Source organism: Antechinus flavipes, chromosome 4 (assembly GCF_016432865.1).
Source record: "Antechinus flavipes isolate AdamAnt ecotype Samford, QLD, Australia chromosome 4, AdamAnt_v2, whole genome shotgun sequence".
NCBI classification, from domain to species: Eukaryota; Metazoa; Chordata; class Mammalia; order Dasyuromorphia; family Dasyuridae; genus Antechinus; species Antechinus flavipes.
Genome location: NC_067401.1, coordinates 380,088,122 through 380,106,852, shown reverse-complemented (window position 1 = coordinate 380,106,852; position 18,731 = coordinate 380,088,122). Strand labels below are relative to the sequence as shown.

Genomic DNA, 18,731 nt, shown 5'->3' with positions numbered 1-18,731 from the left:
CTTCAACAATGCCTCCCCCTTTGCTCAATTTGGCTTCTGATAGTTTCTTCCTCTTCAGAAATTTGATAGAAGTAAATCTTTCAATTAAATTTTATTTTTGAATTATCCATAATATTTGATTATCTATTGTACCCCATTCCATTGGCACTACCTCCTACTCCTATCAGATAATCAAGGGTATCTCTACTGGTCTAAATTTGAAAGCAAAGACATATATAGGAAACAAGTGGTATCCTTGCATAATAGCAACTCTGCTAACTTAGAAAACATCCCCTCCCACAAACAAGAAGAATGGCAAGCTATCACTGCTCCCTTCAAGGATTTCTCAGATCCCTCTTCTAGTTCTCAATCAATCAACCAATCAACGAGCATTTATTAAATTTTTCTCCAACCATGCAAGGCTTCTTAATCCTTCAAATGATATTCCCTTCTTATTGACAGACATAGACTCTGAAGCCAGAGATCAAACTGAACTTATCCCACCCAAATTATCCTTGTTCCTATCATCACCTCTATTTTTACCATAACCTGGCCTACATCAGAAAGAAAATCAGTGATTCTAAACAGTTTGTGGACCTGGAAATTAACTTGTGGAAACCTCATTTGGGGTTTCCATTAGCTTCCCAAAGCAGAAATAGCAGAATCTTATAGCTAGAAGAAGCTTAGAGCTCATGTCAAAGGGGGTTGGGAGAGTGGGTGGGTTTTATACCTTATTCTGCTGTATGATGAGGCAAGTCACTTAACCCTGAGCCTCAAGTCTGCCCATGTACATCAGCAAAGAGGTACATCCCAGCCTGACAGGGGCATGAGGGTAAAAACTCCCATGATGGCTTTGAGATCTATGAAAGTGAAAAGCACGTGATCAGGTTCACTGGGGCTAATTTCCACTGAGCCCCTTGGCTCTGGTCCTCTGGACAACCAAAATGAGTAGCTATGATATTGCACAGCACGGCACACAGGTTTAAAGATGGACTTGTAATCAAAAGATCTTGGTAAAAATTCCAGTTCTGCCACTAAATACTAGGGTCACCATGAGAAAAAAAAATCTCTCGATCTCTTTTAGTCCTCCTTTGTTAAATCTGAACAGTGGTTGAACTTCATAATGTCTAAGATCCTTTATAATGCTATAATCCTAGACTAAGCTGAATGGTGCTGTAAAAAAGGGCGTTTCTGTCTCTTCTCCAAAAAAGACAGTTCTGGGTTCCCATTGTCCAGAAATAGTGGTGATCCTCAAGGCTCTAACATAATACTCCTCATATCTGGGGATGCTGACCTCTATATGGACTGGGTCAGATGGACTCTTGGGACAAAAAGTGCTTGACCCATATCCCTCTATTAGCTTTCCTAGCAACTCTTTCTTTCTAATATTTCCTAATACCTTTCCTAACCCTTGCCCTGGGTACTCAATAGAACAAAGGTGGAGATGGTCTCATTTTTGTCTTCATATCCCTAGGACTTGTTGATTCTTCACTCTCCCTGACCCACCTTCTCTATATTCAATCATGTGCCAAGTCTTCTTAATTCTACTTCTACCTTTTCTTTTCTACTCACAAAATAACTAAACCTAGCTCTAACTCCTCCAATATGTTTTTGGAATTATTACAATAGCCTCTCTGCATATAATCTCTTCCTTTTAAAAACCCAAGTAACAAACTGATATTTCTAAAGTATAGGTCTGACCATGCTTGTTACTATTACTTTTAGGATCAAATACAAAAGGGGATCCTCTGATTTTGCCCTTCACTAACTGGCTCCAGCCTACATTTCTTTGAGGTAGAGACTGGATGGTTTTTGTCTTTGTATTCCCAGCACCTAGCACAATACTCAGTATATAGAAAGTGCTCATGATTATTGACTGCATACCTAGAATCCATTTCCTCCTCTCCTCCACTTGTTGGAATTCTAATTTCTTTCAGTTTTCAGCTCTAATACCACCTTCCTCTTGAAGCCCTTCCTGATTTTACCCCATCTCCATCCCCATTTAGGAGCTAGTGAACTCCCCCATAAGCTACTATGTATTTATTTTGTAAATATAAGATGTCCCAAAAATCTCAGGGCAGCTTTCAGGAGCTAGTGAACTTCCCTATAAGCTATTATGTATTTATTTTGTAAATATAAGATGTCCCAAAAATCTCAGGGCAACTTTAAGCTTTAATAACTTTTAAATCAATTAATTAGTTTTAATGAATAGATCTAGCCAGGCACTAAGACTTTTGTGATATCCTTTATTATGTGCCTGTATTTCCCATTAAAATGTAAGCTTTTTGAGAGTGCTTACTATTTTACTTTTGTCTTTGTATCCCCAGGGCTAAGTTCAGTGCCTAGCAGATAGTACGCACTTAATAAATGCTTGTTGATTGATTGACAGATTGATTTTTGATTGATTGATTTCACCTACTTCAATTATAACGGGGGCCACAGTAGTCGGTAATGGCTCTGAAAAAACAGTTGTAAGGTTGGTACTGTTGGAAACCGGACTTGATGTGATCTCAGACATGGTGGTCGTTCCTGCTTCCTCTGGAGAAGAGGAATTGGTTGTTGTCAGATTGGTGGGTGCCATGGTGACTGAAGGAATCTCATTTAAGGCAGAGGAGTTCACAGTTCCAGAAGTTAGGTTGACTCCAGAGGTAGATGAGGGATTCTGAGTTTCAGGTTCTGAGGTTTCTTACATGGATTAAGAGACAAACTCTGATTATAATCCTGAAATAAAATGCTGACCAAAAGGGCAGGGAACATAAGGAGTGATATTTGCTATCAATTATTTTCTCCTGTCCTCAGCTCTTAAGGGGCAATATTAACCCCAAACCCATTCCAATGCTTTTAGGTACAAAGTATTTCTTGGAGTACCCTGGGAATTTTCAATCTAAATCAGACTGCCAACCACCAGAGTCATTTTAAGGTACCAAGATACCAAGCTCAAGGCCTTGTGCATCCAAATTGGTCCAAGTAAGATTCCCCACTATGAAATTAAACTGAACACAATTTGGGGGTAAGAAGTCATCTGTACTTGAGTTTCCCTCCTGATCTCTAAATGTATTTGTCTGACAAGAGAGTGTTCAGGGATAGACTAGATTAATGATTCACTATGGGGCATCCTAAATCCCTACTATCTGCATTATCTAAGGCAATGATGCCAAATTAAACTAGGAACAGGGACTATTAAACTATACATAAGGATCCCCGAAGGACCCATACTGTCTTAGAAAACCATATATTAATATCATCTATGTTTCATTGAGGCAGTTACAACATGCAGCAGATAGGAGCTAGTGAACTCCCCTATAAGCTACTATGTATTTATTTTGTAAATATAAGATGTTCCAAAAATCTCAGGGCAGCTTTCAGGAGCTAGTGAACTTCCTCATAAGCTATTATGTATTTATTTTGTAAATATAAGATGTCCCAAAAATCTCAGGGCAACTTTAAGCTTTAATAGCTTTTAAATCAATTAATTAGTTTTAATGAATAGATCCAGACAGTCACTAAGACTTTTGTGATATACTTTATTATGTGCCTGTCATATTTGGGTCAGAAAAGCCTGAATGCAAATTCAGCTTCAGATACTAGCTGTATGATCTTGCATGAGTCACTTTACCTGTTTGTGGCAATCTGCTCAAATGAAAAATGGATAACTACTCATTATTTACTCTGTAAAATAATAGCATCTACTTATAGAGTTGAAATAAGGATTATAACACAAATGAAATTATTTATAATGTGCTTAGATGTGCTACATAAATATTTATTCTCTTCCTTCACTCATCTTGTTGTATTTTTATTTATTTTGTTAAATATTTCTTGATTACATCTCCTTGATTTTAAGCTCCTTGAGGTCAATGGCTATCTTTTGTCTCTTTGTGTTTCCCCAGTGACTTAGCACATTGCCTGGAACACAGTAGATAATAAATGTGTATTTGTTAATTGATCTGCTTTGGGATACACTTGGAAATATTGTGAGTACATGTAGCCAGAGCCAGTGTTTGATATCCCTAATATAAAGAACCATAATTACCAAAACAGTATAGATTCCAGATCTCGCTAACTGATCTATATCAGGATTTCTTAAACTTTTTTCTCTTGTGACTTCTTGTTATCCAATAAATTTTTACACAACTCCAGGTATATAAGTATATAAAATGAGTATACAAATCAAATATTTACTGGTAATAAATCAAATTTCACAATTCCCACATTCAGTTATTCAACCCTATATGGGGTCATGATCCACAGTTTAAGAAAATGGGGGATGACACAGTTAGTCTGAAATAGTAGAGACGATTGAAGTCTTGTAAGGGATTTGCACAAGCATTAGAGGGGTTCCCAATAGCCACATGTCCTTACCTGGGTTAGATCTGATTGACTGTGTACTCCCTGGAGCTGGACTGCTCTTCTGGTAAGTGTCACTAGGGCTGGTCATGTAGCTGTGGCTGGGGATGGGACTGAGACTGGGGCTTGGACTGGGGTTGGCATTCTCAGGGATTACTATAGTTGTTATTCCTTTCAGAGGAGAAGTGGTAGAAAGGAAGTCATTTTTTGGCATCACTGTAGTTTCCTGGAGATTATGATTTTCATTTGTTGTTTCTTCTGGGGCTATGGGGAGAATCAGAAGTCAGAATCTGTATACTTCAAGAAAACTCATCAAGAAAGCCTTCTGTATGCAACAGAATCCTTCCACCTAATACCCCGACCTTCTTGCAATAATCAAGACATAATAATTTCCATTTAACTTCTCCTAGAACTGTTTCTAATGCTTCTCACTCTCTCATATCCCTCCAAAGAATCAAAGAAAATTGTAATAGGTTATTAGCTCATCAGATCAGAATTCTAAATCCAGAACCAACTACACAGAACATCTAGTCCAATTCCCTTCATTTTACATTTGCTGAAGAAACTGAGGCCCAGGGAGGATGACATATCCAAGGCCATGGAGTTGAGAAGTCAGAGGCATGGTTTAAACTTAAATTCTCTGAATCCAGAGCTGTGCTCTTGAGGAGACCTGAGAGGACATCTCATCAAGTTTGTCTACTAAGAGAAACACCCAAATTGATCAATCTCTACTCCTTAGGATCTGTACTTGTTTCTTTAAATGTTTTGTTGATATCTTTTGTTTTCATATTACCAAAATTTCCCCCTTCTCCCCTTCCTTTCTTTCTCCTGGAAAATATAATATAAAAGGACTAATTTTAATTTTACTTATTTATTTTTATTAAAGCTTTTTATTTTTCAAAACATATGTATGGACAATTCTTCAATATTAGCCCTTGCAAAACCCTGTGTTCCAATTTCCCCCCTTCCACCACACCCTTCCCTAGATGACAAGTAGTCCAATATATGTTAAACATGGTAGAAATATATGTTAAATCCAACATATACATACATATTTATACAATTATCATGCCACACAAGAAAAAAAAGAAGTAAAATAAAATGCAAGCAAACAACAACAGAAAGAATAAAAATGCTATGTTGTGAACCACAATCAGCTCCCAAAGTCCACTCTTTGGGTATAGATGGCTCTTTTCATCACTGAGCAAATGGAACTGGTTTGAATCATCTCATTGTTGAAAAGAGCCATGTCCATCAGAATTGATCATCATATAATCTTGTTGTTGCCGTGTACAATGACCTTCTGGTCCTGCTCATTTCATTTAGCATCAGTTCATGTAAGTCTCTTCAGGCCTCTTTGAAATCATCCTGCTGGTTGTTTCTTACAGAACAATAATGTTCCATAACATTCATATATCATAATTTACCCAGCCATTCTCCAATTGATGGGCATCCACTCAGTTTCCAGTTTCTAGCCATTACAAAGAAGGCTACCACAAACATTTTTGTACATGTGGGTTCTTTTCCCACCTTTATGATCTCTTTGGGATGTAATCCCAGTAGAAACACCACTGGATTGAAGGGTTTGCACAGTTTGATAACTTTTTGAGCATAGTTTCAGACTGATCTCCAGAATGGTTGGATAGATTCAGTTCCACCAACAATATATTAGTGTCCCAGTTTTTCCACATCCCTTCCAACATTCAGCATTATCTTTTCCTGTCATCTTAACCAATTTGACAGGTGTGTAGTGCTATCCCAGAGTTGTCTTAATTTGCATTTCTCTGATCAATAATGATTTGAAGCACCTTTTCATATGATTACAAAGTTTCAATTTCTTCATCTGAAAATTGTCTGTTAATATTCTTTGACCACTTATCAGTTGGAGAATGGCTTAGAATTCTTATACATTTGAGGCAATCCACTATATATTTTAGAAATGAGGCTTTATCGGAACCTTTGAATATAAAAATATTTTCCCAATTTATTGCTTCCCTTCTAATAAAAGGACTAATTTTTAAAAGAAAAAGATTAAACAGAAGGAAAAAAATCAGCAAAATTGATCAATATATTGAATAAAAATCTGAAAAGCCATAATGTTACATACCATAGCCTCCCACCTCTGCAAAGAAGTTGGTGAAGGGAGGGAAATTACTCTTCTCACATCTCTTATTTGGGGTTAATCTGAATCTTTCCCCACTCCAAGTCTCAGCTATTATTACCAACTCCTTTCCCTGATCTTTCTCCATTCAGTGTTTTCTTTCTTCTTAAATTAACTTGTATTTTCTTATCTCTTTTTTTATTCTACAAGTAGAATACAGATTCCTTAAGATCAAAAATTTTCTTGTTTGTATCTCCAGTGCCTAGTAAAGTGCTTTGCACATGGTAGATGCTTAATTAAAAGCTTGCTTAATTGAAATGAATTCATATAATCTCTGGGCTATATATAGTTGCCATAATCCTTAGCCCTTTACCTACCTCTCCCCTCTTCAGCCCTCATTTGTTGATCTTTCCTTTTTTAGATTCTAAATCCATTCTCTTTCCCTTTCAGGTACACAGCCCAACAGATATCCACCTCCTGCCACTGTGATCCAGGAGGTTTGTGGGGAACCCTGGGAATATCCATGGCAAACACTCACTTTACCCAGTCTTTAATTTAGTAACTTTTCTGGGCCTCAATTAATTTCTAAGGATATTCTGTCTCCCTATCCCAGATAGTGAGAAGGAGAAAGGTGGGATGGTAAGAAGCTTTCAGGATCTTGGAGTTCAATGTTAGAGAAAAGGATTCAAGGCAAATGGGGACCTCCCCAAATTCCAAATTACCCCCTTTGGGCCTGAGACTTGATGAAGACAGAGCCTAAGTGGAGATCTGAGTCCATCTCAACATGGTTCTTATAGTAATTCAAAAGCTAGAATTAAGCTTTATAACACCTGCTTAGGAAGAAAGGAGGACATTTGTTTACAGATGATGAAACCAGAGCTTGAGGGAGTCTCTCTTCCTCTCAGCCCCACCCCAACTGCCCAGCCACAGCTGAAAAAACTCATTCTCTTCTGCATAAATCAGAGAATCATAACACATCAGAGCTGGATAAAATGTTGGAGATCTGTTCAACCCCCTAATTTTACAGATGAAGAAAACAGTGCAGATTTCTCTACCCCTGAAATTTTTGACTCACTTTGGCCAGTCCTTATTTTCTCTACACTGTGTTTTCTACAACCTTTTATAACTGCTCTCCCTACCTTCCCCCAAATGGACTTTCTGATATTACCGGCCAGAACTCCATAGCCCTATCTTATTCCTAGACAATACTGGATTTGAATACACAACCTAGAGAACAGATTTCCTATGACCAGTCTATTAGAGTTCCTATCTTGGACAAATTTCTTACAATGTCATCAGAGTCTGGGCAAATCTGATATTAACTGTCACAAATATCACAATCTATTGATTAAATAATAATTATTATGATGGAAACAACATTTACTAATATTATAGCAAATCCTCCTCTGAAGTCTCTTTGCGTTGCCTCCTTTGGGCATGCAGGATATCATGGGTGCTTAGAAGTTATGCTGCCACAGTATGAGTTCAAATGGGTCTTTTCAGGTATGAGCTAGGCAATGGACAATGTTACCTGGAAAAACATCTTAGTTATGTTCAGAGGGACTCACCACCTGATGGTGGTCACCAATTTGTGTGTGTGCATGTAGTGTATGTTTAAATAAAAGCAACTCAGGAATACCATTTGTTTAAAGTCCAAAAGGGTTGTGTCCTATTTGGGGTCATAGGATTCAAAGCTGTAAATGTCCTCTCCCCATTTTATATATGAGGAAATTGAGACCAACATAAATGAAGTAACTAGATCCAGGATCCTCTAATTCCAAGTCCATATTCTTTCTGTGTTGAGGGAAGGACCAAACTACTGGAAACACAATTCTTTTGAAGTATTAAAAGAAATCCAAAAAGGGTCATTTTGGGTTAGCCATAATCCCCGCTATGAGAAGAGGCTGAAGCTAGTGGATTACTTGAGTTCAGGAGTTCTGAGCTACAGTGGGCTAGAGCTACTCTGGTATCCACATTAAACATGGTACCAACATAGTTCAATCCAGTGTCTACACTAAATATAGAACTAATGAGCTCCATGGAGCAGGAGGCCAGAGGGCAAGCAGACTGCCTGAGGAGGGATCAATGAACTCACTTCAGAAACAGAGCAAGTCATTGGGATCAGGCTGATGCACTTCATTTAGTCTGATCAAGATAGGGAGACCCATTTTCAAATGAAAAAAAGTACAATTAAAATCAGCTAGTTTCATATAATTGGTGTGCTTTTTTTGAGGTTTTTTTTTTAACTTAAAAAAGTTTTAATCCCTTTAAAATTTACCCTCATAACAAGCCTTGAATAAATTTAAGGAAGGAATATCCTAATTTTGTTGGTGAAAAAACGGAGGCATACAGAATGAGGGACTTAGCTCAATGAAAAGCTGCGGGTTTTGCCTATTGAATGATATTTCTGATGCTCCATTTCTTTGGAATAAGTGGTAATGGGACTGATGCTATACACTTTGCTCCCTGGAGAGCTGGTGGTAAGGAGTCTGAATTGAAACTGAAACCCATGCCTCTGACTGCTTTTCTGTCATCCTTTGTCGGGCTGGAATCAAGGTCAGAAAGTATATAAAGAAGAAAACCACTGCTTCCAGATTGGGGGGAAGGTGGTAAATAGTTAAAGCTCCTCCCCACCCTCCCCACAATACACCCTATCCCAGTCCCTTTCTTCTCTATATAAATCTGACCAATCTGGTCTAAAAGATATGAATTTGAAAGGCAGGCCTTCTCTAACCCGGAGCCACCACAGTCCCTTCCTGGTTCCTGGGAATCTCTTTTGGCTTGGTCAACCCCTTTTCTCTTTCTATAAAGGAAGCTGGGCCACACTGTAGTGATGTCATACTTTGAACCCCTTCCCCCCGGGGCCTCCTTCACTCAGACAAACACTTCTGAACTTTTCCAGATGTTGGGGGGGAAGGAAGGGAAGGAGTGAGGGAGGGAAGAAGAGAGGATGGAAGGAGGGAGGGGAAGAGAGAGAGGAGGGAAGAGAGAAAGAAAGGAAAGGAGAGAGGGAGGAGAGAGGGAAGGAGGGAGAGAAGTAGGTGGAGATGGAGAGACAGAGAAAGAGAGAAAGAAAAACAGATTGACAGACATTCAGACAGAGAGATAGAAAAAGAGAGACAGACAGACAGACAGACACACACACACAGAGTGAGAGGAAGAGAGACAGAGAGACTGAGACAGAGAGAGAGACAGAGAGAGAGAGAGAGAGAGAGAGAGAGAGAGAGAGAGAGAGAGAGAGAGAGAGAGAGAGAGAGAGAATGTGTTTGAGTTCAGCTGAGAAGCATCCTTTGGACTCCACCCAGATCATCCCACCCCTATCAATTGGAATAGTCTATTCCAGACTAATAGCAGCTGCTTCCTTAGACCTCCTCAGTTTAATCCTAAAACAGGTAGTAGGAAGAGGTCTTGATTCAGGATCTATCCCCAAACTAAGGGCTCCCACTTTAAGCCCTGGAGATGTGAGATAAGACAACTGGGCTACCTTCTGGTCAGAAGAGAAGGAGAAATAGGGATGGTTTACAAAGGTAAGGCAGTTTAGGCAAACTTGGGAAAAGGAAACAGAACCCAGGACATAAAATCTAATCCCATCACGAATTCCTATACCTCCATATCCTTCAACTAGTCCCCGTCTCTAAGCCTCTGCAAGGGTCCTCAAACTACAGCCCGGGGGCCAGATGCAGGAGCTGAAGACGATTATCCCCCTCACCCGGGGCTGTGAAGTTTCTTTATTTAAAGGCCCACAAAACAAAGTTTTTGTTTTTACTATAGTCCGGTCCTCCAATAGTCTGAGGGACAGTGAACTGGCCCCCTATTTAAAAAATTTGAGGAATCCTGCTAATGTCTTGCTGGACTATGGAGAGATGTGGCTTCTATCCTGGGAGAACTGCATTCTTAAAAGTCATGGCTAACACAAATCCTAAAATTACTCTTTTGATTGTTTTCCTTTCATGACCTCCAAGGAAAGCCTGTGATATAGTGGAAAAAGTATTAGAGTTGGAGTTAGGAGATTTCAATTCAGATCAGATCTTCTCTGAGTTACGGTAGTACAATATATAGAGCACCAGCTCTGGAGTCAAAGGAATTGATTTCAAATTCATTTTCAAGAACTTACTAACAGTGAGACCCTATGCAAGTCACAGCCATGACTGCCTTCCCCTCCCCCAAAAAACAGATAATGGTATGAAATGAACAGAGAGCTAGAATGGAAGCATGGGCTCTAGTCCTATTTTTAATACCAACCACATGGAATCTTGGTCTAGTCACTCACTTTTCAGAGAAGGTGATAACCTATACTGAGAGAGGAAGTTCCCTCATCTGGGAATTCTCTATATCAATGAAATCATTGTTTTAGTGCCTTCATCTTTCTGAGCTTTCATTTTCCTTTCTGTAAAACTAGGAACAATAATGCATCACTACTTATCTTATGGAGTATAGTGTGAAAAAAATGATTTGTAAATCTTAAAATACCATAGAAATAAAAGTTTTTATGCAGAAGTTACATAGGGCAGTTAATAGAGCATTGAGCTTGGAGTTGGAAAGAGGCAAATTTAAATCCTTTCTTTGATGCTGGGTGGCCATGGTAAGCAAGTTTCTCCCTTCTCTGAACCTCATGTTTTCCATCTTAAAATGGGGGTAATAATTTCCATATATTCTTGAGAGAGATTGAAGTTCCCAATAAAATATGACATATGAAGAACTTTGCAAACTTTTAAAGGGCTATAAATAATCAATTATTATTATTACATTTTCTTTTTTCTAGACTGAAATGTCCTTTTCCCTGTGGTCCCCTGGAAAACTTACTGGAAGAAGTTAAATGGTGGAATCTCTTTTCCTCAGGATCTTTGTGCATAGGCAGATTTCTCCTACTAGTGTTTGCAATTTGAGTTCATACTAAGTCATTTAATTCTTTACTTAAAATATTCTTCTATTGGTGTTTGTTTCACATGTCTTCCCCAAATAGAATGTAAACTCCTGAAGGGCAGAGAGTGTATCTTGTATAATAACTTCACTTATGAAGAACTTAATAATTTAGCAACTTCACTCTTGCAACATAATTCAGACTCAAAGAAGGGCAGATAAGCAGCGAAAGGTTGTATCATTAAGTCTATGCACTTTGCTTACAGTTCTTAGTTTATGTACTTGGCTCTTTTCTTTTCAAGGTGATTTAGGCCAATTCTAACAGATTTGTGATGGAGAGAGTCATGGGGACTGAATGTGGATTATAACGTATGTTCACCTTTTTTGTTATTGTTTGCTTGCTTGTGTTTTCCTTTCTCATTTTTTCTTTGTGTGATATGATCAAAGTGGAAATAGGTTTAGAAGACTTGAATATGTTTAATCTATATTGGATTACTTGCTGTTTAGAGGATGGTGAATGTGGAGAGAGAGAAAGAAAAAATTGGAACATAAGGTTTTGTAAGGATGAATGTTGAAAACTATCTTTACATGTATTTTGAAAAATAAAAAGCTATTTTTATTTAAAACAACAATAAAAACAAGTTCTTAGTTTAGATTCCTGCTGATTCTTACTTAAAAAACAATTCTAACAAATTTGGCAATCTAGTTTCTAAGCCTGTATCAGATCAGAAGCAACAAAGTCCTAGAAACACAACAGGTAGTTGAATATCTAATGAATTATCCAGACATTTGGAGCAATGGATGTCTTATTTTAAAGAGGGCCTAAAAGTAACCATTTTGTCTTCTCTTGCTCAGGGTGGGAGTCCTCAGGTTGGAAGCAGATTCCGAGTCAAAATGTGTTTCTGCTCTTGTTCAATCATTTCAGTCATATCCTACTCTTTGTGATCCCATTTGGTCTTTTCTTGGCAAAGATACTGGAATGGTTTGCCATTTCGTGCTCCAGCTCATATTATAGATGAGAAACTGAGGCAAACAGGATAAGTGACTTGCCCAGAGTCACACAGCTACTGACTCTCTGAGGTCAGATTTGAATTCAGCTTTTCTTGACTCCAGAGCTAGACTGTACCGCCTAGCTCTCCTAAACGTTCTCTTATTCTGAACTATTTTAGGATCAGGCTGAAGAGGTGAAAGGTAACAGCTGCTATAATTGAAGATTATATCAGAAATTAGGTATCATTTTTGTGTTGAAAGGCAGAATTAGGAGAATGAATTACAATGAGGCAGATTTAGCTTGAAATATGAAAGAACTTTTCTAACAATTGGAACTGTCCAGCAATGGAACATGCTGCCTTATGAAACAGTGAGATTTCTCTCACTGGAGATAATGCAGCAGATGTTAGGAGATCCTCAATCAGGAATATTGTAATGAAAAGTTGTTTCCATTTGCAAGATTGTATTCTATTCATATGAATAATAAGACCAAGGATTTATAGCTGAAAAGGACTTTAGAGGTCACGTAGGTAGTATAATGAATGCACAGTATTTGATTTTGAGTTAATAGGAATGGAGTTTAAATCCTGTTTCAGAAACATGTTAGATGTGTCCCCCAGGGCAAATCATTTGATTTCTCCCAGACTCAATTTCCTCATCTGTAAAATGGGGATAATAATAGTGCCTATAATATATGGTTATTGCTAGGAAAAAAATACACACAGTGTTTGCAAACCTTATGGTATTTTATAAATGCTGCCAGTTATTATTATTGCCAAGCCTAACTATCCTCATTTTCAAATCGGGAAATTGAAGATCAAACAAGTTAGGTTTGTTCAAGATAAATAGGGATAATAAATAACAGAGTTTAGATTTGAACTCAGATTCCTTGGCTTCAAAATCAAAGCTTTTTGTACTGTACAACAAAGGCTCTCCATTCTATGAATGGTAGGAGTTTAGCTGTGCTCTAGGAGAAAAGTAGAATTACAGTAGCTCGAAGAAATGTGAGATACACAAATTTAGAGACATTTCCACTTCAGTCCATGTTCATGTGGACTATTTGTGTCTAGCCTGTGATGAGTTGTCCGAAATCATATCGGTCTTATTAGCCAGTCAGATACACTCTACCTTGACCCCAACACGTGACACCATTTTGGTCCTCTCTGAGAACAAAGGTCTACAACCAAGCAATTGTATATGGCCATCTTATATAAAAGTAAGAAAATGGATAGGTTCACCTCCAGTTGATCAAATGAAGATGTCTACCGCTACAGAATGATTTTTTAAAGTGCCTAGATAAGGCAAGTTCTATATTTTCCTATAAACTCAAAGACCAGTTTTCCTTGCATCTATGGCAATTAGATAAAGCTAAGAGGAAGAAATTTGGAAGGCTGATGCCCCAGTCCCAAGATGAGGTAGGAAACTCCTATAGTGAACAATTCCTTTTTCACAAGAGCCTACAGTGCAAATGGCTTGGTGGAAAAGGGAGTACACTGACTGTATCACTCCCGCTTGTCTCCACTGTATTCCTATCCACTTAAGAGTTTCATATGTCAACTCTTTACTTCTTGGTCACCTAGGTATCCCCAGGCAAAAATGTCCCTACGTCCATACAATTTTTCCCTGCTTTCCTATAGCTACACAGAGCCAAAACTAAAAATTCTCTTGCTCTCTGTGCAAGCAAGAAGAAAACACTAGAATTTTTCACCTCTGGTTAACAATGCTCATTATGGAAAGTTCCAGATAGGGAGGAGCCCATTTGGGGTATATTGAGAAAGGAAGTACAGCTATTTGGGAACTTTCTATCTTAATTAAGGTTCTTGTTAATATGGTGCTAAGCTTTTAGGCAGTCAGATGACACAGGGGTTAGAAGGCTTGATCTTGGAATCAGGAGGGCCTGAGTTCAAATTTAGCCTCAGATACTATCTGGCTATCCTGGACATCACTTGACTTGTCACCTCAGTTTCCTCCTCTTTAAAAAGAAGATAATGGTAGCATTTATCTCCTAGGGTTATTGTGAGAATCAAATTAAATAAAATTTACAAGGAACTGTGAAAATTTAAAGCACTATGGAAATCCTAGATGTTATTATCATTATCATTATCTGCTGAAGACATTGTGCCATCAGGGACATCTATATTATTACCTCTCTATCTTCAAGAGGGATGGAAGTCCCCAGGGATGGTAGAAAGCCCACTGGTCCCAGCTCTCCAACTTCCCATTTCCAAGTTTTCTAGCTGGTAAGGGCAAAGGTAACAAACAGTAACAACAATAGCTAACATTTTCTATGGCATTTACTGTGTACCCAGCACTGTGCTAAATGTTTCACACTCATCATCTCATTTGATCCTCACAACAACCAGAGATATAAAAGCATTGGGGGGAAGGGGAAACGGGGATTGGAGAAAAGGGTAGAAAAAGTTAGGGAATCTCCACCCCACTTCCCCCCACACCCTGCCCCTGGGGACCTTTTTCTGTTTTGGAAATTGTTCAGGAAAAACAACAACAACATGAGTTTTGGGTTTTTTTTTTTCCACTGGCCTTCACCTCTCTGGTCCCCAAACAGAGAGCCAGAGCATCAGAAGGGTGGGGCTAGATTAAAAACCTAACTGAAAACAAGCACTGGTCCATAAGATCAGGGTCCAAAAATCACTGTCTTTCATTTTTCATTGGTTGTCATAGGACTCTGCCTAAGAGTGTCTAGACAGGCTCAAATTTGTGGATTTGATTTAGGAAGCATGGGTGGCCTTAATAAATTTATTGATCAAACAGGAACTTTTCAGAACAGCATCTGTGAATTTTATGCAGCCTGATTAATTAACTGGTGTGCTCTGAGCATTTGGACAAAGGAATGGATAAGGAGGGCGAATAGGGACATCGAGGTGGCACTGTGGAGAGCACTGGGCTTGAAACCAGTGTAATTTATCTTCCTGAGTTCAAATCCAGCCTCTGATACTTAATGCTTGTTTAATTATGGTAAAAACCACTTCATTCTACCTCAGTTTCCTGATCTGTAAAATGAGCTGGAGAAGGAAATGACAAACCACTCCAGTACTTTATCAAGGTCAGTAACAATCATGACTGATCAACATCAACAAAAGAAGGGGAAAAAAGAACAATGGAGATAGCATGTTAATTAAACAAAACATTGTTAATTCAACAGGTTCCGATTCAAATTGCTGGAGGTAAACTCAGGTCTCTCCAGCTCTAGCTCAGCACTCTATATGCTATTCCACTGACACCTTTGTGCCTGGCTCATAGTAGGCACTTAACAAATATTTGTTGAGTGATACAGAAGGGAACTTAGTAATCACTGTTGTTTAGTCTTTTCAGTCATGTTAGACCCCTTCATGATCCCATTTGGGGTTTTCTTAGCAGAGATATTAGGCTGGTTTGTCATTTTCTTCTCTAAATCATTTTACAGATGAGGAAACTGAGGCAAACAGGGTTAAATGCCTTGTCCAGGGACATACAGATAGTAAGTATCTGAGGCTAGATTTGAGCTCAGATCCTCTGAATATAACCCTTCTGCTCTATTCACTTCACCACTGGGCAGTTAAGTGGTTTAACAAGTAAAACAATTAACTTGAAATTATAAAGACCTGAATTCAAATTTAGACTCAAAAACTTAATAAACATGTGACCTTAGGCAAACCATTTAACTTTTCATGGCCTTAGTTTCCTTATCTGTAATAGCATCTACCTCACAAGTTTGTGAGGACCAAATAAATATGTAAAACACTCTGTACTTAAAGTGCTATATAAATGTCAGCTATTATTGTTGTTATTATATTATTGTTTAGTTCATCCCTTCAATTGACACCTAGAAAGGTTAAGGGTCTTTCCTGAGGTCAAGGACCTCAGAGTTCAGAGCCAGGGATCTTTCCACTACTCCCCACTGAATCCTAAATCCCAAATCCATTGATCCTTTCAGTCATAGTAGGCACTAGTTAACATTCATTAAGTAGAATTAAGGAAAAGAAGCAGAGGCATCAGAGCACATCTTACTCAATAAGTAGGAACTGTGTAGAAAAGCATCTGCAAATTCTTTCCAGGCAGATCTGGCCCTGTCACTTGGTCTGCAGGCAGTGGTCCCTAATACAGCTCCTCTGCAACAGCCATGTGGCTGGGTTTCAAAGGGTGGGGCCCTCTCCCCTCTGGAAATATCTGATACAATTCTTTTCCCTTTTCTTTTTTCCCCTCTTACACATAGCCCCAGACAGGATATGGGTGTGGGGTTGATAGGCACGAAGGACCCAAAGGAAGAGGAGGAATGTGAGGGGAGGTGTTAGAGGAAGCTGATAACCTGAGCATGACATCAATTGGATGGATGAGAAATGGAATTCCCTACCTCGACCCTTCCCCCTCCTCCCATTTCTTTGCTCAGCTGGAACTGAGAATATAGCCAGGGCCAAGATTTCTGCCTCAGCCAGTCCAAAGCTTCTCAGCTTGTCCCTATCCACAAAAAAAGGAACAGACCACTCAATTTGGAGGGTGGGTTGTCACTGCCTTTTCTGCCCTCACCCATTCATACACAGCAGCAAGGAGATGGCTTTCCCAAGATAAAGTCTGAAAAGCAAGGGATGGGGGAAGCTCAAGGAGATCTTTGATTACCTTCACTCCTAAAGAACTCTATTTTCCCCTGGTTTCATGGTAACTCCCCTGGCATAACTTCCCTTCTTGGGGCTCCTTGTACAGGATTTCTATAATAACTCTCTTTTAAGACCTCAAAGGACCCAGCTCAAGCAATTCATTTGTTTTCTTCTTGAAAACTTTTTTAAATGATAAAGGTTTTAATAAAGTTGTTTGTTTTTATATTTCATTCCCAGATAAACCCCTCCCTTTAATAGCTAACACTTTTACAGTACTTTTTTCCCAGGCTCACACAACTAGTGAAGGTCTGAGGCTAAATTAGAACTCAGATCTTCTAGAATCCAGTAGATGTGACTCATAGATGCTCCAAAATGCTCCTTTAACCCTATAACAAAGAAGTAATTAAGCCAAACCACGGGAAACACAAACTTCCTCACAGCATCTTTTATATTCCACACCCATAGTCCTTCATTTCTACAGGGAAAGGAGGGAAGTACACTGCCTCCTCTCTGCTCTGGTACCATTGTCATCTATTCTTAAGAGTTCCTTCTAGAAGAATGATGCTGTCCCTTAGTGTCTGGGGAAACCTTTCTGGTGAGCAAAGAAGGGAGGTGAGAGATTCACGTGGCGTTGGGGCAAGGGAAGGGAAGTGCATCCGCCTGTATCTCGTCTCTGTCTCTGTCTCTCTGTGTCTCTGTTTCTCTCTGTGTGTGTGTGTGTCTCTGTCTGTCTGTCTGTCTGTCTCTCTCTCTGTGTGTCTCTGTCTCTGTCTCTCTCTCTGTCTGTGTCTCTCTCTCTGTCTGTGTCTCTCTCTCTCTCTGTGTCTCTGTCTCTCTGTCTGTGTCTCTGTCTCTCTCTCTCTCTCTCTCTCTCTCTCTCTCTCTCTCTCTCTTTTCTTTTTCCCTTTCCTCTCTCTCTCTCTTTTCTTTCTCCCTCCCCTTTCTCTCTCTGCAACAGGTGGTATGGTGAGACTCACGTACCACATTGCTGCTCCCCTGTTAGAATACGAATAAGCTAAGTAAAAACAAGGCTAGCGCGGGACGAAGCCCAGTCCCAGATCATTCAAAGCAGCTGAACCAAAGCACAACGGAGCATCCGATTGGAATCCGAGCTCCCAGCCAACTTCATCCCTCTCCGTGACTGTGGGGCTTAACACCTAGGGGAGTTGCTCTGTTCCAAGGCTTCAGACACACCCCCACTCGTGTCACCACCACCGGGGGAAATAAATCAATGGCTGGGGGTCTGGTACGACCACACCCTGGAGCTCTCACCCCCACCCCCACCCCCTCCCCCGCCACCCCGGCCCAGAGCTGCTTTCTCTCCAACTGGGTGGGACCCTGTGAGCAGAGCCAATAAGACTGCGTTCAGAAGGCCTGGGAGCTGCGGGTTTCAAAGCAATCGATGTGGATTTTGTAGCCCGATCCGGAGGAAAGGCAGACAGAAAGGAATATCGAAGCACTGGGTGAGGAGGAAAGGGGTTGGACTGGGAGAAAAGAGATGCAGTGAATTTAGGGGACCTTAAATGATGTCATCGGCAGAGATGGAAGGAACTTCATACAGCGTTAACCCTTTGAGTCTTCAAGATAAGAGAGGGGTGCAGGAGAATGAGTCTGCCATCCAGGCAGAAACAAATACGTAACACCTACTAGGAGCAAGCCCCAGCTGTGAGACAGGGTGAGCTTTGTGGGTGGTTCTTGACTGGTCACTTAATCCTGCCACCCACTCCGAAAGCCGGCGGGCATCTCCCACGCACCACAGTTACAGGCACTCCCCAGCCGCCAGTCTCCAATTTTGATTTGGAGAGTTTTTGGAAAATGAGGGTCAATAACCTCCCTCCCAGACTATAAGGAATCGCTGGCGC

At 39.7% G+C, this 18,731-nt stretch overlaps 1 protein-coding gene across 3 annotated transcripts in view; it reads right to left on the bottom strand.

The window, feature by feature from the left end:
• Nucleotides 1–18,731, bottom strand: part of CD34 (CD34 molecule) — a 34,179-nt gene that overhangs the window by 14,789 nt on the left and 659 nt on the right. For all 3 annotated transcript variants that reach the window (XM_051998467.1, XM_051998466.1, XM_051998465.1), the window contains exons 2-3: nucleotides 4,342–4,590; nucleotides 2,399–2,664 (exon numbers count right to left, since the gene is read on the bottom strand). In XM_051998467.1, coding sequence (XP_051854427.1) covers nucleotides 2,399–2,664; nucleotides 4,342–4,590 — 515 coding nt within the window. The remainder of the gene's footprint in view (nucleotides 1–2,398; nucleotides 2,665–4,341; nucleotides 4,591–18,731) is intronic.